Raw genomic sequence first — 25,270 nt, 5'->3', positions numbered from 1 at the left:
GATCAGTACTCGTCCATTGGATTGTCCTGCGGGGCTTAAAAGCAATCCCCCTAATGTTTCAAGAATTAAAAAAAAAATTAAAAAAACTTTGTCTGATTTAGAGTGATTTATCTGAGTAGACTTATTTATCGAATTAGTGCGGAAAACAATTCGGGTCTTTCCCATTATAGTCCCCCTCATTATGACATTCATAGCCCCCTACTCCATAGCTATAGGTTATGTGACCACCAAACTGGAGGGGAGCTATAATGGAAAAGACCAATAGTTTTTCAGTTTGTTGTCTAACAATAGAGATTCTTCAGCCTATCGAGGTTTATCACGCAGTTTTAACTATCGCTGGCACGTACAGAATAGTATTGTTATGTTTTAGGTCAGAATGAGCGCCAGTAATATTTCGGACTGTGTACTTTTTGGTGAGATAAGTGAGCTGAATTCAAAGACGTCAGAAAATATGGTAACGAGATGTAGTTAATTGCAGTGGAAAACAGATTTCAATTTGTATCATAGATCATTTACTTTCAGCACAAGCATTTGCTGAGCCTAATCAAATTGTTGAAAGCATTGGAGCGCAGTACAATGCCTCTTCACCAGGAAACCCATGGTCTCCAAAATTTTCTCAAAAGTACGTCCAAGATTGTCGAATTTAATTGGCAACGAAGCTCGAATTCGCGTTAATGAGTTTTGCGCGAGTCATAGGAAAGCAGTGATTGATATATTTCCGTTGTTGTACGTTCTTACATTGACTGTGATCTTTCAGTATAACTTGCAGTTTGTTCTTGACTGGTAGTTTTCCCTTCGAAGCTGCGTCCTCTGCCTTAGAGGATCTCGGTCTTTGCGAAAAAACGAAATAACGGAAAATTCTTCTTTTCTGTCATTGTTCATGGGGGACGGCTGAATGATTTCTAATGTTTTTTCTTCTTAAGCTTACGCTCAAGTTTTGAATGGGACCCCAAGTTTTTTGATAGTTCTATATTGAACTGCACTCTTTCTTTGCACTGGACAAATACTTGAGCGTATTTTCTTTTCTTCATATTACGTATGTATATATGCGGATTTTGTAATTTACATTTTTTTTAAAAATTTTGCCCTGTAAATGTATGATAAATGTATTCATGTTCTCAAAAGATCTAAACAGAAACCAGCATTGATCAATTTTTATCGCAATTAAATTTTAAAATGCGTGGTTCGAAATTTAAGTTTTCAACTGAGAATAATTGTAGTGGCCAATTTAGCAAATCAACTCAAAAATTTTTGACTAATAGTCCATTTAATGCGCCTTCATTGAACTCAACTTATTAATGCATCACTAACTTAAAAACTTTCATTGTTTAGACATTGAAGAAGCGCTCAAGAATGTGACTCTGATCATGGGCTACTACGAAGTGCATGATAAATACGCTGCTCTTTTGTCGAAACAGTGAGTCTCGGTTCTAGGCGTCAGAATTCAAACTAAAGAGAAGTGCAGAATTCCTACGTGTCAAGTAATCTTACCTGTTTTTCGAAATTAGTAACTATTTCTTTTTGCTCTTATTTATAGCAAACAGTTATAAACTATGATTAGGTGTGTGCTATATGTTTTACAAAATCAATTTTTTGACATTTCCTAGTAGGCAGAGAAAATTGGTTGTGCCATTGTGTTTTCGCCATTTGTGTTTTCTGTGCATTTTTGATAATTTTGCATTTTTTAGTATTTGCAAAATTGAGAAACCGTTGTTGTGCACATTTCATTGTACGCAGACATAAATGTTTGAGTGCCAATATTTTTAATTGCTCTCGAAGAGAAGCATTTATTGTAAACGTGTGTTTTTATGCAAAATTTTTGCACGACCGTTTTTTTACTTTTCGAGTGACTTCTACGACCTTGACGTTTTGTGTGATCTAAAATTCTCTCCAAATCGCAATTTCAAGCAGCTGAACTCAATTGGCGGCAATTTAATACTGAAAGTCGAATGATAAGTGCGCCGAAATTGGTGTCAGTTTTTTTACTTTAAATCTTTACTGGTATATATTAACCTCTTTCAGGTTGCAATTGATTAGAGCTCCCACTACTCGTTCGAGAGCAATTGTTCTGACGTTAAGGGGTTATGTTTTCAATATTCAAGAACCAAGCGCCTGTAGCCTAATTTTTAAGATTCTTGAAGAAATTGTTTGGCCAAAAAATTGACATTCTGGTGACTTTTGCCCGTCTTATTGTTCCAACTTTTTTCAAAATGGGGGAAATATATATGCAAGGCTGGCTTTTTTTTCAGTCAAATTTTCACTTTTTGTTTAGGAATCGTAGAGAAAAAGAAAGACAATAATTTGTAGCCCTTAGCGTCAGTTTTGATTTATAAAAATTTATCAGAAGTTTGAAAAAGGGGAACCCTAAATTTTCGATCGAAAAATTGAGAGGGAAAAACATAGCTCGGTCTGGGTGGGGGGGGGGGGGTGTAAAGATAGAAAAAAAGTGTCTGAAATTCAAAATAGAAAAGAAGTTGTAGTAATTTTAGCTAGGTTAAATGGAGATTTTTAGTAATGCTTTGCAGTTTGAAGCCTAAAAATTAACAATTTTAACTATATGACCAAAAACTTCCAATAAGGAAAACAGTTTTTCATCTCAAATTCTAACTGTCGCTCTGTTTTCGGCTGGTTAAAAACTATTGTACGAACTCTTTTGTCTCTGTATCTAAAATATTTCTCAGACAATTGAAGAATTCAGGCAATTTAGAGCTTTCAAAATCGCAATATCAAAAACTTTGAAAATGGCAAACGAAAAGCCGAAAAATGTATTCTTTTCTAAATTCCAGAGTTTTTTGCAAAAAAATTTCCCATGTCATCCAAACTAACCTGTTGAGTTTTTTGATAACCTTGGAGACTTACGAAAGCCGGTTTCAAAAAAATTAACATCAAATCAACCAAAAGATATCTTTTCTTCTCATCTTCATTTGTATTATATATTTTCCATTTTTATTATTTTTCATTTTATAATGTCTGCAGATAGTTCGAACACTCTCCTCTAGTATAATGAAGTACTGATGAAATTGAGAGTTAGTACATTTATGGAGTGTTAGGTTGAAAATTTTTGTACACATTTGGAAATTGCTCTTCCAACTGATCTCTTCCAGTCTTTGGACGTTTCTGTAAATTGAAAAACTAATTTTCTAATAATTGCGAAATTAATGTGAAAAAAAATTTTTTTTGAAGGATGATTTTTTTTATTCAGCTCACACAAATATGTTGGTTCGTCTATTTCTTTTAAAAAATACTCTTACTTAAAAGAGTGGAGGGGCCAAAAAGTAAAAGTTACGGATAACTAAAGTTTCTCAAGGCTACTAAATTAGAAATTTTAACAACAGCGTTTGCAGTATTGCAGTATATGCATAAAATATAAAAATTGAAAAAAAAATCTGAAAACTTCAAAAGTTACACTCAAGGTGTTCAAAAATTCCACAAGGTGTTCCAACATATAAGTTGCTTTGGGATACTCTCAATGGTTTATGAAATAATTTAAATCGAACTTTTAGGTTCCGGAAAAATCCTTTTAAACCCTATCCGTTTGCAGAAAAATTAAACTTAAAAGTGTGTGCCTATGAAAATTTTGCGATGAATTCCTCTTTTAGACAAGGAAAGAACATAAATTTTTCTGATAGAGCAAATTTTTATCGAACTTTTTTGTGGAAAGTAGGTGGAAAACATTTGAAAAGAGTTCTTCAAAATTGACTTAAGGCTATCAAGTACTCAAGTGTCCCTAACAGTTGTCTTGACATAAAAATGAGTTAATAAAGTGCTTGTAAAATGCACTACTTTTTGAAATATTACATTTCTACAACCCTCGGAAATATGAGAAAGGAATCTGGCCAAAGTTACCGGGAAAGAGGTGAACATTACGAAAAATTTTGTTTCTTTAATCTTAATAGTTTAGAGCTATGGGGCTTGGAAAAATTTGAGAAAAATGTTTGAATAACGGGCGAGATGGACCTAAATTGGAATGCTCATCATTTAAAACCTTTGGCTATGTTTTAAGCTATTATCATATAACAATTGTTAGGGACACTTGCGCAGTTGATAGCGGAAAGTGGAGTAAAGTTTTCAAGTGTTTTAATTGGTTTTTGCCTAATTTCCACAAAAAGTCTTTGCCTAATGACTACTAAAAATAGCTTCGCTCAATCCACCTTGGGGGCTAATAGCCTATGCCTCACTTAGACTGTTTTCGATTGCATTTTTACTACTACTGATGCGTTCCAATCAAACGCAAAATAAATACCAATCAAACACGAAATGAGGTAGTTGATGGAGATAGTGTTTCAGACCAATTACAAGTGTAGCGAAGCACCTGGAAGCTCTGAAGGAAGTAAAGGAGGCCGAGGAGTTTTTCTCGAGTGGGGGAGTCATCGGAACTGAATCCAAAGAGTTGGTGCGTACAAATCTCATCCGCCTTTTCCAAGTATTTTGTTGAAACAACACGCGAATTTTGTGCTCTTGCACGTCCATCAACGAAGTTAGTTGTAGTTGCCTTTAATTAAAAAGTAAGACTAAATGAGCATTAGAGAGGCGTGGTTTGCACGACATTGCTTTGTTCATGTTGTGGCCCCTCTCAGCAACGTGCTAATATTTATACGGAATCTTCGATTTCAGCATCAGCAAAGTCCTGTGGTCTTTTTTATGCGATTTTTTTGTCTGGCCCATTTGAGTTTTTGTCCTCAAAAACGGGATAAACAGGAAGCGCTCGGAGGGCATTAAGTTCTCTTAGAGCCTTACGCCTAACGAGTCTCTAAGAATGCGATTCACCAAAACTGTTTTGAGGAGACATCTTCATTGCGCAAAGATGTTCTTAATCTTAAAAGTTCGACCCTTCAGTCACGCCCCTCAACCCCAACGCACCCCTGTTCTCTCTCCTTTAACTGGCAGTTTCGACCCCCCTCTCATGCAGACCTCAAAACCCTCCCTCCTCACCCTAATCGCTTAACCCCCGCCCGCAATGAGAGCATCTCGGAGCCCCAGTTCTGTACTACCAAAGCAAAGCGCTCGACGGTTGTTTGAGAGCAATTCTCTCGACGCTAGTTGGTTATATTTCTTATTTTATTTCTTTCAGGACGGCAACAAACGTTAAAGTAATTTTATAGTAAACTAATTGTAATTTTTTATTGAGATCTCATAACTAAATGTTAAAATAGAACACTGAAATCTGATATAGCATTGATTTGTTTGAGTTCTGTTCGATTTAAATGTTGCTCTCGAAGAGTAGCAATTATTGCAAAACTTTGTGTCTTTTTATGCAAAATTTGTGCTCGACCGTTAGACTTCTCGACACCCCCTCACAACTGAAGCAGGCTGCAATTGATTCGAGCTCCACTAGTTGTTCGAGAGCAATTCTTCCGCTCTCAGTTAATTCAATCCCAAGGAAGTCAAGGAGGCAGAGGAGTTTTCAATCCCAAGATTTCTTTCATTTATTTTTCGATTAAATGTTATTTAATTATTAATAGTTTATGATAATTAATAATTATAATTTTATAGTTAATATGTATTTTATAATTTATTAATAATATGACTATTTTTGATCAATTAATTATTCATCAAAAGACTAAAGAGCTTCTAAATTGGCCGTGCTTACGTGGAAAAGATATTGTTTTGAAACAAGTAGATTAATTTTCATCGAATGTTTAAATCATGCAAGCATTTCATCCATAAAAACAAATCAACAGTATGAACATTTCAATAAGTGTTGTTTTCGTGATTGGAAAAACACAATTTGAAGTATTCAAGGTAGAGGTTGATGTTTGAAATTATTAGCTCATTGTGCGAAACCAAAAAATTAATGCCATTTTTTCAGCACAATTTTTTTTTCTTGCTGCTCCGGTAATTTATTCCTTTTTTCGATTGACGAATATTTGTTAACTGATATCATTTCTGCCGTTTCGCTTAATTTTGAATTTTTTCGTGGGCAAATTCTGAAAATTGGTAATTGCTCTTAAACGAAGTTTTTAGTTACTCGCTCTCAACCAAAACTTGTGGCAATTATATTAGTCCTGTTGTCTTTTTATGCGATTTTTCGCTTGATGGATTTTTCTGTCTCTTTTAACTTTTCAACCGCAAAAACAGGATAAACAGGTAAAGACCATTGCGCATGAAATGGCTGAGCAGCTATAGTGCCTTACGCCTTATTCGTCTCTTGGTATGCGATTAGCGAAAATTGTTTTGAGCAGAGGATTTCATGGTGTTCTTGTTCTTAATGTTAAGAGTTTGACCCCCTCCCTCAGTCACCCCCTCTCAGCCTCCCTCCACCTGGCAATTTGGAACCCACTCTCGTCCAGCCTTCACAACCCTACCATCCATCGCTTGACGATCCCCCACCCCTCCCAACGATTGATTCACCCCCACTCCGCTCACCCGCACAATGCTAGCATCCCTAAACACCAGCTGGCTACTACTGAAGACTGACTGGGTGAATTATGTCAGCGAATTTTATTTGTGTTTTTTTTTCAGATATTAAAAGTTGTTATTAACGACAAGTGTTATCGAATCTTATTTTTCGCCGAAAATTTTGCCGCTTTTTTATGTAAAGAAACATTTTTAATCTTATCGGTTCGCTGACCTCATGAAAACTGAAAAATAATCTACAAATAAAATGGAAAGATGAAGCAGATTTCCATCTACGGATAACTGCAAAACATCGATGTGAAGTAAAAAAAAAGCAAAAGCGGGCAGAATAACAATGAAGTAGCCTCTTAACCGGATGAATAGTAATTAATTGATTAATTATATCCGGATAATTAATTGCCTCTAGAATGTACGAAAAGCCAAAAATTCCAGGCTAAATTGAAACTTAATAAAAATTAAAATCCGAACCCGATGTCCAAAAAATAAGAAATACATGAGAATCGAGAATCTTCCTGTGGAAAACTTCTAAAATTGAACTGTTCTAAACTGTTAGTGATTCGATCACAAACTTGCATTGAAATGGATCGGTCGATCTAAGTTGACTGAACAGGAAAACTAGCTGAGCATATAATACCTTCCTCCTTCGGTCCGCAGCAACTAACTCATCCGTTGATTAATAACATACTATCCGTAGAACACTGTCTTATCTTAAGAGTTAATGCTGTGCTTTTAGATAAGTGACTTTGCTAGAGGGAACGAGAATTTGTTTGCTCACTTCAGAAGTGTGATACATGCATTAGGCGAGGTTGATGAGAAATGTCTTCAGCATCTCGAAAAACGAGTGGATACATTTATACACCGAGATATCATTTACAACCGCGATGTTGAAGAGAGGATTCCAGGAAGCGGTCTGTTATAAAATTGCATTAATTGCCCTGTAAATTGTGAAAGTTTTTCTGGTACCAGAAATCACTTAATTGAAAAAAAAGTGCATGAATAAAGCATTGTTTAAAAACAAATTAAATTTAGGAGGGATGGCAAAATTGAGAGGACGGCAATTGCGGGCCTCTATATTTAGAAGAAAAATAGAATTTAAGTACAGTTTCGAGCTGGAATTTGATATATGGGAGGCTTGCAGCCTTACTGAATGTTGGATTTCTTTTCCAGGTGACAACGTGGCTGATTTGAAAGATGTAGTGTTCTGGCTGTGCAGAGGATTCAGTGAAGGTTTCGATATAGTGTCCAGTTACTCAGTGGGCAGGAGTGAATTTCTAATCCAATGTCTCAAGATATTTGCAGAAAGATGTCGCTCGCAGAGGATTGCGAAGCTAGAGCAAGACCGTGCTTTTCGTTTCCTTATTACCACTCAAAATGAAAGAATAAGTAAGTTTTTAATGGTATTAGGTTGTTCTGTGTGTGGTTCTATGTGGTGGTGATTGCGGGTGCGTGCTTGCGTACGTTGCTGCAAAATCAGTAAAACCTTCAAGCTTTAAAATGAAATGATTAGTGTTACCTCAATGGATTGATGTGGAAATTTTCAAAAAAGTGTTCCGATTTTCTAGGTTATTTGTGTCACGTCGTCAAACATTCCGAGATTACAACTTATTTTGTTGTCTAGCAGCAATTTTTTATCGGTGCATTGTAAAAATGTTTAATTGCTCTCGTAGAGAAGCAATTATTGTAAACGTATGAGTCTTTTTGTACGCAACATTTTGGCTTGACCTTTTTGACTTTTCGAGTGACTTTCACGCCCTTGACTTTTTGCGTGATCTAAATTTCTCTCTCAATCCGAATTTCAAGCAGCTGAACTCAATTGGCGGCAATTTAATACTCAAAGTCAAATGAAAATTGCGCCAAAACTGGTGTCATTTTTCACTTTAAATCTTAATAGAGGTATATATTAACCTCTAATGTGGTTATTTGAAGCCCACTATTGAACTTGTTAGTCGTATTTCGGCTCCCCTCCCCCCGCGACTGAAGCAGGCTGCAATTGATTAGAGCTCCCACTAGTCGTTCGAGAGCAATTCTTCCGACGTTTAGTTGGTTATATTTTGTTTTGTGTTTAGGAATTCCAGCAGTTCCCAAATTCCACAAGAGGCGTAGTACACGCTTAACCCGCACGGTTGCGGTCAACCCATCTCTTCAAATGGAAGCAGTAGGTCTAGGTTGGTAATTTTTTTTGTTAGCGTCGAGCTGGTGTCAGCTTAAATGTATTTTTTTCCACTAATATGCCAGCGATAGCATGTAAATAAAATCAGCTTAAATTAATTTTTAACCATTAATATATGAATTTCAAGTACTCGGAATTTGGTCAAGAACTGTCCTGTTGTTCTTTTCAATATGATTTTTCGCTTGATCTTTTGGATTTACTGTTTTGCCCCCCCCCCCCCCCCCCCCCCCCCGCAGCTTAGTGGGCTTATATTTTTTACGCCCCCCAGGCGCACGTGGTATTTTTTACATAATAACGTGCTATATAACATATAATTTGTTACTGGGTGGCGTAAAAACACTGGGGGGGGGGACAGAATAGATCCGATCTTTTCAAGTCTGACCGATGTGACTCAAGCGATTTTTCCACTCGTGACTTGATTTTCCGTGATCAAAATTGCTCAAATCTTAAGCTTTGTTTTTGCTTAGTGGCATTTTGAAGGATAACAAAATGGAGCGACAAGTGTTCGCGAGTAAAGTTTCTACACATATTTAATTAATTTCAAGCAAAGTTTGTAGCAATTATATCAGTCCTGTTGTCTTTTTTGTACGATTTTTTGCTTGACAGATTATTCGTCTGACCCTTTAACTTTTGGTGTCCAAAAACGGGATAAACAGGTAAAGCTCGGAGGTCATTAAGTGGCTGATCAACTCTCTTAGAGTCTTACTGATCTCTGAGTATGCGATTCACCAAAAAACTGTTTTGAGGAGACAAATTCATGGTGTGAAGGGCGGCCCTTAATCTAAAAGGTTGATCCCCCTCAGTCAAACCCCTCCACTCTTTTAGCCCCCCCCCCCCACTCGGCTACCCCCGAAAGGGTCTTCTTTTTGGCTAATTAGTCTGACCGTAGTTGAATTCAAGGGAAATATCCTAGATGCGGGATTGGGAAATCCAGATTTAAAAATTCAACCTAATTCGGTTAATAATAGCTGCCTCAGCTTGCTTTTACAGCGCCACTAATTTTTTTTAATTCGTACTAATTTTTTTCAATTTACCTTAATTCGCAGCTTGTTCAAATTTTTACGTGAAAACGTTCTGACTTCGTGCCGAGTCACTCTTCTCTCATTCTGCTAAAAGTGTTGTTAAACAAGAGTTGCACAGCAAAGCAATTCAAAATGAAAAGATTCAGTATCAAAAAACGAAATCCGAAATAGAGAGAGGATAAACCCATGAAACCAAATTTTAGATGGCCTTTACTCAAACTCTGTTGTTAGTTACTATCTCTGCTGTCTATTGGTATTGATACTAGCCCCTGCGTCGTCTCACTACGAAACAGGAGTATTTTCAGTTCCTAATTGACATCAAAATAGTTTGCACTTAAAAATGATTGTGCTCAAAAATCGTTTGTTTTTTTCTTTCAATCCCAATCCTGGTTATAGGAATCAATGGTGGCTTTTTTCAGGCAATCTGCCGGGTATGTTTTTATAATTCAAAGAATTTGGATTGTTTTGGTGCGCTGTCTTATGATCTGTTCAGTTAATTCGACCTTTTCTGATTGAGAAGTCAATTAGAGTAATTATTTCGATCTCGTTGGAGTAGTAGGAGGAGCAGGAAGTTAGTAATTTTAAGGTGTAACTCGTCAAACTGCTTTTTAAGTAAACTGGGGAAAAGATGTTTCAAAATTTTTCAAAGAATTTTGAGACCAGAGTGTTGTTCAGATGTCTTAAAAGGCAACGAATGGTTTTTCGAGAACTTGACGCGATGTGTTCCTAAAATTATTGAATTTTTATTAACCGCTGTCAGCCTCTCAACGGCTATTATTTAGGCGCCCCTGCTTTTTGATTTGCTTCAGCTTTTGATCACTTTTCGTTTTATGTAAGTCAAGATTTTCATGTTTGACTTCTGACTTTCCTGACTCACTCTTTCAATTAAATGGATTTAAAATTCTTTCACGCATTGAATTGAGCAATGTGCTGATTGCGGACAATGTCAAAACGGCCCCTGTGTCGTCTCACTACGAAACAGGAGTATATTCATTGCCAAAAGGAAATCAAAGTAGTTTGCACTCAATAAAGTTTGTGTACAAAAATCATTTATTAATAGCCGCGAAGCGATAGCTGAAGCTATTATTAGCCTTCTCTCGGTTTTTCTAAATTTCGTCGTCAAGATTTTTGTTACGACCATATGACGTCACAACCACTTCAAATCTGCTCTTTGTTCATTCGTTGATGCAATTTCAACTGAATTGTGTGCGTGACGTCATTTTTCAATAGTTTCACTTCCTCACTCTGAAATTGACTTTTCTGTGCTTTAATTCAAAGAGATAAGGTCAAATTAGTGCTTATCACTCTAATTGAAGGTTATTCAAGAGCAGCTAATAGAAGCAGCAATAAGTTATACAGATTATTAATCAAAATTTAGCATCTTAGCCCTTAATGAAAAGAGACAGTTTCTTTTTTGGCCTGTCTTTATTACCTTTTTGAGACTACAGATCTATGAAGCTATTGCGGCTATTTTCTGGCACTCTGCCAGCTATGTTTAGTTTTTTCTTTCAATCCCAATCTTGGTCATTGGAATCAATGGAGGCTATTTTCAGGCAATCTGCCGGTTATGTTTATAGCACTGAATCTGAAAGTAACCATTTTGTTGTGAGCGTGGTTTTTATAATTCAAAGAATTTGGATCGTTTTGGTGCGCTGTCTTATGATCTGTTCAGCTTATTCGACCTTTTCTTATTGAGAAGTCAATTAGAGTAATTATTTCGATCTCGTTGGAGTAGTAGGAGGAGCAGGAAGTTAGTAATTTTAAGGTGTAACTCGTCAAACTGCTTTTTAAGTAAACTGGGGAAAAGATGTTTCACAATTTTTCAAAGAATTTTGAGACCAGAGTGTTGTTCAGATGTCTTAAAAGGCAACGAATGGTTTTTCGAGAACTTGACGCGATGTGTTCCTAAAATTATTGAATTTTTATTAACCGCTGTCAGCCTCTCAACGGCTATTATTTAGGCGCCCCTGCTTTTTGATTTGCTTCAGCTTTTGATCACTTTTCGTTTTATGTAAGTCAAGATTTTCATGTTTGACTTCTGACTTTCCTGACTCACTCTTTCAATTAAATGGATTTAAAATTCTTTCACGCATTGAATTGAGCAATGTGCTGATTGCGGACAATGTCAAAACGGCCCCTGTGTCGTCTCACTACGAAACAGGAGTATATTCATTGCCAAAAGGAAATCAAAGTAGTTTGCACTCAATAAAGTTTGTGTACAAAAATCATTTATTAATAGCCGCGACGCGATAGCTGAAGCTATTATTAGCCTTCTCTCGGTTTTTCTAAATTTCGTCGTCAAGATTTTTGTTACGACCATATGACGTCACAACCACTTCAAATCTGCTCTTTGTTCATTCGTTGATGCAATTTCAACTGAATTGTGTGCGTGACGTCATTTTTCAATAGTTTCACTTCCTCACTCTGAAATTGACTTTTCTGTGCTTTAATTCAAAGAGATAAGGTCAAATTAGTGCTTATCACTCTAATTGAAGGTTATTCAAGAGCAGCTAATAGAAGCAGCAATAAGTTATACAGATTATTAATCAAAATTTAGCATCTTAGCCCTTAATGAAAAGAGACAGTTTCTTTTTTGGCCTGTCTTTATTACCTTTTTGAGACTACAGATCTATGAAGCTATTGCGGCTATTTTCTGGCAATCTGCCAGCTATGTTTAGTTTTTTCTTTCAATCCCAATCTTGGTCATTGGAATCAATGGAGGCTATTTTCAGGCAATCTGCCGGTTATGTTTATAGCACTGAATCTGAAAGTAACCATTTTGTTGTGAGCGTGGTTTTTATAATTCAAAGAATTTGGATCGTTTTGGTGCGCTGTCTTATGATCTGTTCAGCTTATTCGACCTTTTCTTATTGAGAAGTCAATTAGAGTAATTATTTTGATCTCGTTGGAGTAGTAGGAGGAGCAGGAAGATAGTAATTTTAAGGCGTAACTCTTCAAACTGCTTTTTAAGTAAACTGGGGAAAAAGATGTTTCAAAATTTTTTAAAGAATTTTGAGACCAGAATGTTTTTCAGATGTCTTAAAAGGCAACTAATGGTTTTTCGAGAACTTGACGCGATGTGTTTCTAAAATTATTGAATTTTTATTAGCCGCTGTCAGCCTCTCAACGGCTATTATTTAGGCGCCCCTCCTTTTTGATTTGCTTCACCTTTTGATCACTTTTCGTTTTATGTAAGTCAAGATTTTCATGTTTGACTTCTGACTTTCTTGACTCACTGTTTCATTTAAATGGATTTAAAATTGTTTCACGCATTGAATTGAGCAATGTGCTGACTGCGGAAAATGTCAAAACCCCAAAATCCAAAGGGGACGGGGTAAACTGATAAAGACCGGTCATTAAGTCGCAGTGGATTAGGTTAAAGTTCATTAGAGCGATTGCTAGCTGATTTTAGTATTAAGCTTAATACCCTTCAGTTAAGAAGCTGAAGTAAGTATACTGTTAGAATCTAATTGAAATTGCACACTGAATTAGAACAATTTTTGTCCATCGTCTGTGAGCAATTCGCCGGGCGTAAGTCGGCTATGTTTGTCATGTTTTGTTGGTCTTTCAATCTCTTCAATTAAGGGTTGTAATGGCTCTCTGTTATTATCTTTTTGAAGAAAGTATTCATTTGAAATTAATTCTAACGGTTTTAAAAGTTTTGAGACTACTTGTTTCCTTTAAAAAAATTTTTTAGATTTTTTAGATTTTTCTAAATTTTTTAGATTTTTCAAATCGTTTTGATTCTTTTTTGTCTCTTAGTTTCATTATAGATAGCAATGAGCAGCTCTATTATGAGTCACATTTTGATCAATTTGAAGGTTTTAGTTCATATGTACCGATTTTCACGACGTTGAAGCGACTTGCTTTAAAAATGTTTAAATTTAAAAAAATGTTTTATTGCGGTTTTTTTTGTTTCTTGTTCTGTTTATTTTTTCCTGGCCCTCATGGTACGTGATTTGTTTTTATGAGATCTGTTCTTCTAAAGAGGCCGATAGTGTTGTCTTCAGTTTGCTCAAATCTGTGATTTGTAATTCGGGACTGGTCTTTCTGTTTATTTCGTTGTCTGACGCTCTTTTTTGTTATACATTTGTTCTAGAACGTTCTTTCGCTTCAACTTTTCAGTGAGTTTTTGACGCTTGATTTCTTGCTGTTTGTGTGACTTAAATTGTTCGCGATTAAGAAATTATGTCTGTTGCTAAAACGAATTCGACTAAGATTAACGGTGACAAGGGCCTGATAGCCGGGTTTATGCTTCCGAATCTTACGCCGGAGATTGGTGTTCGAACCTCTACATTGCCAAAATATTATCAATGACACGTTTTGAATTAGATTAATTTTTTTTAGAAATTTGAAAAAAAATAGATAACAGAAAGCTTCATTGCTCTGCCGTATTTATAGGAGTTAATAATCTGAATGAATGTTAACAATTGGTTGCAAAATATGGCAAAAAATGAAAGTTCTTAAGCTTCTGTCAATTGCTTACTCCTATTCCTGTGTTTTAAATTAATCTAATATGCAGAAAATTGGGAAGCTAGATTTAATGAAATTTTAAAATTCTTAACTGTTCAAAATATTTTGTGCGAGTTGCCGATCATTTAAACAATCGCCAATACTTAATGTGAACCAAATTTACTACTGACGAGAGAACATGCAACGATGAATTGCTTCACCTTACAGCATAAATTGAACTCTGAGGTAAAGTTAGGAAAAAACCAATTTTTAAAACTGTAATTTATATGTGCAGCTGTTAGTTCAAAAGGAAATTTATTATTGATATCTGATAAAACTCTTTGCTGCCCTGCGTTACTCATATCCATGAATTGACACGCCAAAGCGTGACACAAACAACCCGTTATTATTGTTTATTGCGCAGACGTGTTTTTAACTTGTATTGATTTCGTTAGATGTTTCACAGTGATTAGCTGGTGGTTTGATTTTGAATGTAGGCAATAACACTCTGGTAGGGTCGTTGTTGGGCAAGGCGGCGGATGGTCTGGTGGATGTAATAGACACTGGGGTAGATGGGGTTAAAAAGGTGGGATCCATCACCACTGACGTTGTGGTGGGCACAGGAGATGCAGTCACTAAGATGGCATCGGAGACTGCTGGAGTTGTCACTACTACACTCAGTGCAGTCCCACTCATCAATGCGCATTCCGCCTTCCACTCTAATGGTCGTCTAGTCCACTCATCCACCGCCGTCCTGTCTTTCGAGAATGCTGTCAAAAGTCATCTTAATTAGGACATTGATGTCACAGATCACTAAGTACTCCTTACTGATTGATCATAGTAATCGGTACTAATCGCAAATACATTTTATACATCTCACAAGTGCTGTCAATGAATTGGTGTTCACAAATGTTGACACCAAGAGGTATTGATAACAGAACAGGATATTGAAAGTCAACTTTGTTTTAGAACAGAGCAGTTCTTCGTTTTTTCCGGATCCGAATCTTGGTGACATGGATGTATATGTCTACATGCAACTCATCTCAGGATTCTTCTTCCTCTGCACGGTGAGCGTTTTGAAAACGCAAAGTTAATTTCATGACGCGACACTTATTGTATTTATTGCATAGATCGAAGCGGAAACAGTATCGGAGGTTGTTCCTCGCAACAAACAAAGCAAAGCATTTGAGAACTTGTGCAAGGAGGCTGCGCGCCGACTGAGGGCTGACATTGAGGTAACTTTTTATATCAAAAAATTATACGATTCTGAGTACTAATTGCTCTCAAACAATGTTTGTTGTTATTTGCTTTCAAGCAAATTTTGTCAATTGCTCTCAAACAAAGTTTGTAGCACTTTTAGTCATGTTGGTCTTTACAATTTTTCCTGGTACCAACTTTTCGCCTGATGTTCGCGGGAAAATCTTCCACTCTAATGTTAAAGTTTTTCGAAAATCGTGTTTAAGCAAAAATTCGTTTTCTCGCTAGTGGTTTTTGGTCACGTGCGGCAAGTTAACTATTATTTGTTTACTGTTTTATCGATTTCTTATTGGATCTTTTTCTATATGGTTTCCCAAACCCATTGGTAGTCATTTCTAGCTCAAGGTTTTTTTTTGCGCAAAAGTTTTTGAATTGTAGGTCAGGACTTTTCCTGTTTTAGAATTCTAAGCAATTTTTTCACGTGCCTCAATTTCACATCTGTGTTCGTTTTCTTTTTTAATAGCCGCACAGCGATAGCTGGGGCTATTATTGGCCTTCTCTTGGTTTTTTACTATTCAAAGAATTTGAATTGTATTGGGGCGCTGTCTTTTTTTTAAGATCTGTTCACATATTTTCATGATTTTTGAAGTCAAATTGGAGTAGTGATTTTGGTCACGCCGAAACAGGAAGTGGAGCGAAAAAGCGAGTGGTTTTGCGGCGTGAAATTTTTTCGCTCTAATTTTAAAGTAGAGTGAGACAACGGTGTTTGAACAAAAATCTCGCTAGTGGTTTTTTTGTTCACATGCGGCAATTTCACTTTGATTTTTACTGTTTTTTCTATTTTTTGGATCGGTTTTTTTTCTAAATGGTTTTCCCAATTCCCTTATAGGCCGTTCTAGGTCACGTTTTTTGTTTAGTCAGTGAAAATTCTTTGAATTGTACATCAGGACTTGTCCTGCTATGTTTTTTTATTTCGTCGTCATGATTTTTGTTACGACCATATGACGTCACAGCCACTTTTTGTTCATTCGTTCATGCAATTTCAACTGAATTGCATGTGTGACGTCATTTTTCGCTCTTAGTGGAGCGAGTTTTTTTGTTCATGCGCGTGATTAAATTTTTGGTCACACTTGACTTACCTCACTCTCAAAAATGACTTCCTCACTTTGAAATTGACTTTTATTTACTTTAATTCAAAGAGATAAGGTCAAATGGATGTTTGTCACTCTAATTGAAGGTTATTTGAGATCAGCTAATAGAGGCAGCAATAACTTATACAGATTTTTAATCAAAATATCACAGATCAGCCTTCAATGAAAAGACGAATTTATTTGGTCTGTCTTTTTTACTGTTTTTTTGACTGCCGATCTACGAATCTATTGCGGCTATTTTCTGGCAATATGCCAGCTATGTTCTTTGTTTTGTGTAATTTTGAAAAGCCAATACATGTGTTCTACTAATGCATACTAGTAGTTGCATTTGTTGAAACCCCTCAAAAGGTAACTGATGGTTTTGAAAGACTTAGGCTCTATTTGTCTTCTTGAAATGATTTTTTAATGAGTATCATCAATGATAAGGTTCAATGGGTTTCTTTTGACACTTGTTCCAATTTGTTCACTGATTAATAGCCGTCTCAGCTTCTCAGCCGGCTATCATAGCGCTCCTTTTTTGTTCGTCGAATAAAAATTTTTCGCTTTACCTTAGTTCACAGCTTGTTGAACATTTTGCGTGAAATCTTTTTGAATCCTCTAGTTTCACCTTTCTCTCACTGTGCTAAAAGTTTTTTAGACAGTTGCTCAACAAATTAATTCAAAATGAACAGAATCAGTGTCAAAAACGATATCAGAAATAGAAATGGGATCAACGGGATTCCAGTTTTAGATGCCCGTTACTCGAACATGGTTCTTATAAGTCTCAGTTACCGTCTCTAATTCTTATTGGTTTTGACGTTAGCTCCTGTATCGTCTTACTATGAAACAGGAGTATGTTCAACTAAAAATCAAAACATCAAAATAGTTGGGAGTTGAAAATTGTTGGTCTACAAAGATCAGTTTTTCCATTTTTTTACTGTTCTTCCATTCCCCATGATGGTTATGGGAATCAACGGCGGCTATTTCCCGGGAAGCTGCCTGGTATGTTTTGAGTTGAATTGAGTGGTTTTAAAGACTTTGGAACCGTTTTCGAAATGTTAGCGATTTTGAATTTTTTCATGTGTAGTTCTTTTTTGTTCTGTCACTAAGGTTATGATTATGAACAGCTCTAAGTGGCTCGATTATCAGTCACATTTTGATCAATTTAAAGTCATTAGTTTTTGTCATTTCTAACAATTTACGCTTCTTTGACATTACTCAATTTCACAAAATAGTAGGATTTTCTCGTTTTTTGTACTTTTTTGTTGTGCTACATATCTCAGGAATGATAGGCCTCACTCGCTCTTCTATCAGTTATATTTGCGTTTATCTTGTTTTGTGAATTCAAAATGTCGGGTTTTAGCGGCTTTTACATGGACAGTAGTATATATAAGTGGTATAGTCATACTACGGGGGGGGGGACATTACATGTTTTAAGATAGGGAATAATCATGTATGCAAGGATAGATGGGACATTTAAGAAAAGGATCTTCGCCCCGGTGGGATTCGAACCCGGATCTAGTGCATGGGAAGCCGATCTTGTACCACTGGGCCAAAGGTGTATAAAATCTATGAGGTTATATTTGTATATATTCTGGACCCGTTATTTACGCTTATATTAAATTGGTTGTAGGTACATATGTAGTAAATTTGCGAGAGAGGTGGGTACATATGTAGTAAATATGTACTTCCCAGTAAACATGTATATATTCTGGCTTCGAACTACAGATGGAGGCATTTTGGAATTTCTAACTATGAAAAAATGTCCCCTAATATTTTATTAACTTCAAAGTGCTTTGCGCGCGTTGAGTACATGTAAAGTAAACTAAACCAACCAATCACATTCGAGCTGCAATAGAAAGCCAATTCAAAAAAATTAGACATTTTACCGTTTTACACATTTCAAAACACTAGCCTAGTCTTGATTTGAAAAATGACAAACCGAGTTGTAAGAGATGAAATTGATTGGGGTATTACAAACTTGGTTTTCGATGATGGAAACCGAGAGAGACCACCATGGCGGTGCTGTTCCAACACCATAGTCCCTCGATCAGAGATCATATTCTTTGTTCAAGTGAGTATTATAGTGCTCATGATCAGTCTTTGTTTCGCCATGCTATTCTTGATATCAGAAAACTGTGAGGAGAAGTCAATTTGGATTGCACTGCTTTCGAGACTAGTTGGTTATAATTTGCCAAACCCCAAACTATGAATAAAGTTATCCTTACAAACGATAGAATCTTCATGGCAGTTGTAGGCCCGAGTGGTTCAGGGAAAACCGACCTAATTTTCAACATGCTGCAAAGTTCATCTTTTTACCCAAGATTTCCCAAAATTTATTAATTCTACAAAGAGTTCCAGGACATTTTTACAGCTATGCAATGTAAAATACCACAAATCGAGTTCATCAAATATTCTGGATTGGATATAACAAAGAAACTTTCGAATTGTCTTCTCGTTTATGATGACTCATGCGAGGAAATATTTAACGACAAAGAGTTCGTAAAAATTGCAACATCGGGAAGACACAGAAAACTCCACGTGATTTATGTCAAACATAACTTATTCCAACAGAGCAAGTGGTCACGAACGATTGATCTCAACGCCACTCATATCATTCTGTTTAAATCATTGCGTGACATTCAACAAATAGAATATCTCGGAAAACAGTTGAACTGCCTCCAATTACTCAAGGATGCATACAAATTAGCGACAGCTCAGCCATATGGACATTTAATTGTTGACCTTGATCCGAAAACAAGTCAAGGCTTACGATTTTCTTAACTTTTTGGTCCCGAACCGTCAGTTTTCTATATTCCTTCGGAGGAAGCCATTATTACACCAATTACGAATGAAAAAGAGACACTTGCTTATGCTGAAGCGCTGGTGCGTCAGCTGTAACCCGAAATCGAGCGGCAAGCGAATTTTCCTAGCCCAAGATATTGATTTCATTTGGTCTCTAAGCGATTGTGTTATGAACGTCCTCTCTGGTGTTGTCTCAATCAACAAAAAAGAACTGCAAAAATTCGAATCCCAACTGCGACAACTTTCCGAAAAACATTTTAACGCACTACAAAGAAGTAAGCTTTTCCAAACAACGAGAGGGCATTCTCTCATTCGACTAATTGCCAGACCTTGTCAATTAGACCTTGGCAATTAGTCGAAAATTGAGTATCTGAAGAAAAATGCCAACTGAAGAATTTGTGCTTGTTCCCCGCAACATGTTTACAACTGAACAACCTCAGGTTTTGCAAATATTGAAGGACCCAGTTGCACGAAACAAATCAAAACAACTATCGCTTCTGCAGAGAACATTGAAACGCGAGCAGCCAGAAGCAGTTATTCATCAGAACACAGAGCAACAGACTGATGACGTCATGGTTTCCGATGAGGAATAAAAACGGCAAAATATTACAGATAGGTTTAAACAGAAAGAATTTGATGAAATCAGTCAAAATGTGATTAATGACATAAATTTTCTCGAAAAGGACAAACTTGAAAAATCAAAAATAATTTTGAAGAAGATAAACCAATCGCGTAACATTTCTCTGGACGATGAAGGCGAAATTCTCATCGATGAGAGGAGCACTAACATTCCAGCTTCAACTTTCCTCTACGCATTACAACAAACATCATCAAAACTTTCGCATAACCATTATGAAGTGTTGAATTATTTGAACCTTGCACCACACCTCACTTGTAATACTTATGCAAAGAAGTTCGTAAAAGTTCAGAAAGAGCAAAAATTACGTCAGTTTCCAGATGGAGGAGCCAGTGAACAGAAGCCTTATGTCGAGAGAGCAGAAAAAACAGAGACTGCTAGCTTTGATGAGGAAGGCTTCGCAGACGCAGAGGAAGAAATCAAAACGCCAACAAGCTGGAAAACTCCATTCAGTGGAAATCAAAAAACTAAATAACGTCTACATAAAAGGAAAAGCAGCCTTTGGAAGTGTTACCAACATCAAAAAGGAAAGCGGTCTATCACAGAAAAAAATTGAGAAATTCCTTCAATCGAAAAACTCGTACACCAAATATCGTCAATTCCGGAAAAATTTTCCACGATTGAAGGTAGTTGCTTACAGAATAAACGAGATCTGGTCCATGGATGTAGCCTATATGGACAAAATAGCAAAGCACAATAATGGGGTTAAATATCTATTGGTTGCAGTTGACGTTTTATCACGTTATTTACGTGTTCAACCTATGAAAACGATGTATGCAAAAGACTGCGTTGAAGCCTTCAAAAAAATGATCAAGACGAAACAACCAGAGAAAGTGTGGACGGACAAAGGCACTGAATTCAAAGGCGAGTTCAAAACTTTCTGTGAAAACAAAAAGATTCTTTTGTATACAACCGAAAACGAAACCAAATCGGCGTTTGCGGAAAGAAATATTCGATCACTTAAAAACATTATATACAGATACTTGGAAGAAAAATGGACTTGGAACTATATAAAGGAGCTTCCCAATTTCGTAAATATCATTAACAGTCGTGTTAACCGCGTCACAAAGTTAGCCCCAAATAAAGTTTTCAAAAAACATGAACCATTTTTAATTTCGATTGCTTTGGACAACAATAAGTATAAACCACGATTCGAAGAGGGGGACCTGGTACGAATAGCGAAACCAGACGATACCTTCAGAAAAGGTTATACTCAGAATTATATAGACGAAGTTTTCACAGTACTACGATTGGCTACAACAAGTCCGCCTACCTACAATCTGATTGACGCAAACAACGTTAAAATCCTGGGGAAGTTTTACGAACCGGAATTAGTACAAGTTAACGTGTTAAACACTGAAGAGGAGCAATGATTTCTAGCAGCAATGAGTTTACAATTGACTTGTTATTTAAATGCATCAATGGACGTTTTCAATGAAAATACTATGGCAGCATTTCGGAACCAATTATCACAACCAATACTCTTACAGGGAGAATGGCAAGTAGCATTGACTTCTCTATCTTTTCCATCAAACATCAATAACGTCAACTCTGGAGAAATAGTTGTTTACAAGAATACAATGACCGATCCAAATGAGTCGAGTAATCGATCAGGACAACTCAGAAAAATTCGGACTGGTATTTACAACAGCTGGGAAGATCTAGTCTCGGAGATTGTTCGCATTGCAAGACTAAAACAGTTCGATCGTAAGTTCGACAAGATAACGCAAAAGCTTGTGTTAACATTTGGGGAAAATGAAGGATTGTCATTTCAAGACAATGAAATTCCCAGCATTCTTGGTTTCAAGGGGACCCCGGACCCTGCACACAATGGTTTTGTTCACATTGGTTACAAGACAAACTTGGAAAATGGGGCTCCGAACTCTCCTAACAGACATTTTGGTATTTTCCCCGTTGATATAACATGTGGCTCACAGCTTATTTTTGTCTACATCGACATTATTGAATATCAACACGTGGGTGACTCGCGAGTACCCATTCTCAAAATCATTGAATCGGAGAGACGTTTGAGAAACGGCAGCCTCAACATAGTAGCACCTGTTCACCATAAAACTTTCACAAACTTGGATTACAAGCGTTTACTTTCAAACAATATCCAGAGCATTAAAGTTGAGCTGAGAAGTGAGACTGGGAAACTAATACCTTTCACTGGAATCGGTAAAGTTGTCGTCAGTCTTAAATTTCAGAGAACGAGCTAACTGATGGAAGCCTACTATAATGATCAAGCATCCAATTCGATACCTCACTTCTCAGGACATTACAGACAAAGAGGAAGCGGTTTTGGAGCATTGGCTGCTGGCATTGGACGCGTGGCCTTACCTTTGGCAAGACGATTTATTTGGCCTGCAGCAAAGCGAATTGGCAGAGAGCTCCTTGTGCAAGGAGCGCCCGAGATAGCTGAATTTGCAACAAAGAAGAAGACAGCAAAGCAGGCTTTAAAAAGTACAGTAGCAAAAACAGTAAAAAAACAATTAGGAGGATCACTTCACATCGGTCGGCGCGTCATTAGACGAAAGAAGTCCCGTGGAAGCAAAGCTTACAAAAACAAACCTTCTCCAATTAAACGCGCCATTTCATCAAAAACCAAGCTGCAAAGAAGTCGATCAGATTTCTTCTCAAAAGTCAAAAATGCGCGCTAACATTGTTATCCCATCTGAGGCAACACATAGTTCATTGGACTTGTTTGAGAAACCCCCTCTGCTCGTTACGTTTGACCGAGCTTTCGAGCAGAAAACTGGCCCCCTTTATTCTCCTACCGGATCTTCACTGGAATTTGAAATTGTTGGAGACCGAAACAATTTCATCGACTTACAGAAAATTTATCTTGAGGTAAAGTGCTGTATTGTGCAAAGCAATGGAAACAATTTACGTTATACTACTGGAGATGCCAATGCAAGCGACACACCTTTCTTCGTAAATAATATCTTACACTCTTTATTCGCTGATTGTACAGTGTCAGCTAACGGTAACAAAATTTCATCAGCTAATGGACACTACGCGCACAAATGTTTCATCGAAACTGAATTTTCTCATGGCTCAGACGCAAAAAGTACATGGTTGAAATGTCAAGGATACGAATACGAATCTGATCCCAACACAATTCCAAACGCTTCTATTGCCCAACGGGAACTACTTGTTCGAAGATCCATCCAACTTACACTATACGGTAAAGTTGCTGTAGACTTTTTCTCATGTGAGAAGCACCTAATAAGCGGTGTCACAATGCGAATCTCTTTCCGAAGACCACAAGATGACTTTGTTATAATGAGTGAAGACGGTGCAAAGCATTATAAAGTGAAAATCGATGAAGCTAATTTGTTCGTTCGCAAAATGACAGTATCGGATAATGTGGTGGGAGCAATTGAAAAAACCCTTCTGAAAACCCCAGCCATGTATCGATACAACGAAGTTATTTCGAAAGCCTTTCTCGCAACAGCTGGACAACAAAGCTGGAAACAAGAAGATATTTTCACAAAGGAACCCATTCGAAGACTTATTATTGCAATGTCTGCAAGTGCCGCTTTCATTGGAACCAACACTGAAAATCCATTTTCATTTCGAAAGTTTGGTCTAAATGAGATAACTGTTTACCGCAATGGATTTGCAACTGCTGGTACGCCAATGTCGACCAGAGACGACAAAAGGCTATACTTCAATTCAATGGGAGCCTTGGCTTTCATTAAAAATGGTCACGGTATATCATTGGCTGATTTCCCGCGCCATTATATAATGGTGTTTGATCTTACGAGTACACAAGAAGCCACGCATGATTTCATTCACCCCGAATTAACAAACTCATCATTATCAGTCGAACTTAAGTTCGGTGCAGCATTAGCAAACAACATTGAAATATTATTCTTGGGAGAAAAATGTTCAACAGTATACATCGATTCTGCAAGAAATGTTTCCAAAAACTCTCTGCCTATGAGCTAATGGATGAGGATCAGATATTCAAGTTGATACAGCAATGCAAACACTTGAAACATAAATTCAACGGTGTCTATGCCGCAGACAACTTTCCCCTGAAAATGTCGCCAAATTCTTTTACTATTGTCAACGCTTCACCTGCTGCATCAATTGGTACACATTGGCTTGTGTTAGCCAAAAGATATGCGTCTCCAATTATCTACTTTGCAGACCCTTTGGCTTTACCAATTTATTCGTATAAGCATATTTGCGATCACCTAAAGGGTATCTGTGCGGACACTATATATGTGGATCTTATGGAAGATAGACGAGAAACCGGAAAACCCTTGCAATGCGCGAACTCGCAACTGTGTGGACTTTTTTGCATATATATTGCTCACTATCTTATGACTGATTACTTTCCCTATATTCCTGATGTAAATGAGATGCAGCTGCTGTCATTTGTTAAACATATGAATTAAAATTTCTCCAAAAAACTTCTGAAAGTTCATTAGATGTATGATTCCGAGAATCCAAAAAACTACAAAGCCAAAAAGTTGAAATAGCGGTTCAATGTTAATTTCTAATAAACATTCTTTAATCTCTGAGAAAGGTAAATAAACTATGTCTGAAATCTCCAAATTTTACAGACGGAACGCCCCCAGATATGTTGATTTTATAGTCTTCAGATAAATATAAGCCTAAGCAGCTCTAGATAGTTGAATTTTTTCAGAGGACAGCCGCCAAGCGAGACCTTACACAATGTCAATAATCCCCCCCCCGAGGACATAAAAATGTTGTTGACGCGTATTGTGATTAAAGCTTGCTTAAAACAAATAAATAAAGTTTGCTTTTAGCTGATTGGCTAAAGATAACCGGATTACTTTGATTACAGGAAGCAGTCTTTCACTCATTGCTTTTTGCCTTTCTTTCTACTGATCAGTTGACTAAAAACTTTCTTCTTACTTTTAAACTCCAATTTTACTGCTTTCAATCCTGTTCTCTTCACATCTGAGGGTTTTTAGCGCTATAAGCTGAAGTTTTGTTCAACAAAAATGAACCCAATAGTTTGCGAGATTTGTCAAAAAAAACTTTCTGATAAAAGAAGCCTCCGACGACACAGAAAAACAATTCATAAAATTTACGCCCCCCGCAACTCGTTCGAATGTCATGACTGTGGCTATGAGACCCATAGCTTATATGAAATGAGAGGCCATGTGACGGTTCAACATGGACAGACCAATCCTCGATACTGTCTTTACTGTAACAAAATTTTCAGCAGAGACCTTGACTACATGGAACATATGAATAACGTCCACGGTTTGCCAACATGGAATGTTGACGCAGACACGATCTCTGAAAACGGACTACTACCAGTTGAAAAAGCTTTCGGAAACAGCATGAGGGAGTACGAAGTGAAAGTGGGTGTCCGCGAGATTGACCTGTTACACGCCATGCAGGTTAAAAGTGAAGAGATCAAGAACATTGTCAGAATAAGTGTGCAGCAGAGTCCTCAGAAAATCCAATTTGGAGCTGTGATACAGCTAAGAAAACCAGTTGAAGACTCAGAAGA

At 36.9% G+C, this 25,270-nt stretch overlaps 2 protein-coding genes across 6 annotated transcripts in view; one reads left to right on the top strand and one right to left on the bottom strand.

Annotated features, from left to right (window-relative positions):
- Positions 1–25,270, bottom strand: part of LOC142336083 (syntaxin-binding protein 1-like) — a 631,753-nt gene that overhangs the window by 538,160 nt on the left and 68,323 nt on the right. The gene's annotated exons all lie outside the window — the stretch shown is intronic.
- The window catches only part of LOC142336082 (exocyst complex component 7-like), a 95,018-nt gene continuing 70,090 nt past the window's right edge, over positions 343–25,270 (top strand). Inside the window, exons 1-10 of one of the 2 annotated variants that reach the window (XM_075384598.1) lie at positions 343–454; positions 523–622; positions 1,333–1,417; positions 4,288–4,393; positions 7,091–7,265; positions 7,525–7,740; positions 8,424–8,522; positions 14,499–14,726; positions 14,971–15,068; positions 15,132–15,236. In XM_075384598.1, the coding sequence (XP_075240713.1) occupies positions 377–454; positions 523–622; positions 1,333–1,417; positions 4,288–4,393; positions 7,091–7,265; positions 7,525–7,740; positions 8,424–8,522; positions 14,499–14,726; positions 14,971–15,068; positions 15,132–15,236 (1,290 nt within the window). In that variant the 5' untranslated portion in view covers positions 343–376. The remainder of the gene's footprint in view (positions 455–522; positions 623–1,332; positions 1,418–4,287; positions 4,394–7,090; positions 7,266–7,524; positions 7,741–8,423; positions 8,523–14,498; positions 14,727–14,970; positions 15,069–15,131; positions 15,237–25,270) is intronic. The other variant, XM_075384600.1, reaches the window with a different exon arrangement.

The sequence above is a fragment of the Convolutriloba macropyga genome, chromosome 3 (assembly GCF_964194025.1).
Source record: "Convolutriloba macropyga chromosome 3, txConMacr16.3, whole genome shotgun sequence".
NCBI classification, from domain to species: domain Eukaryota; kingdom Metazoa; phylum Xenacoelomorpha; order Acoela; family Convolutidae; genus Convolutriloba; species Convolutriloba macropyga.
Note: the sequence above shows the minus strand (reverse complement) of the source record. Positions and strands in the feature narration are given on the sequence as shown.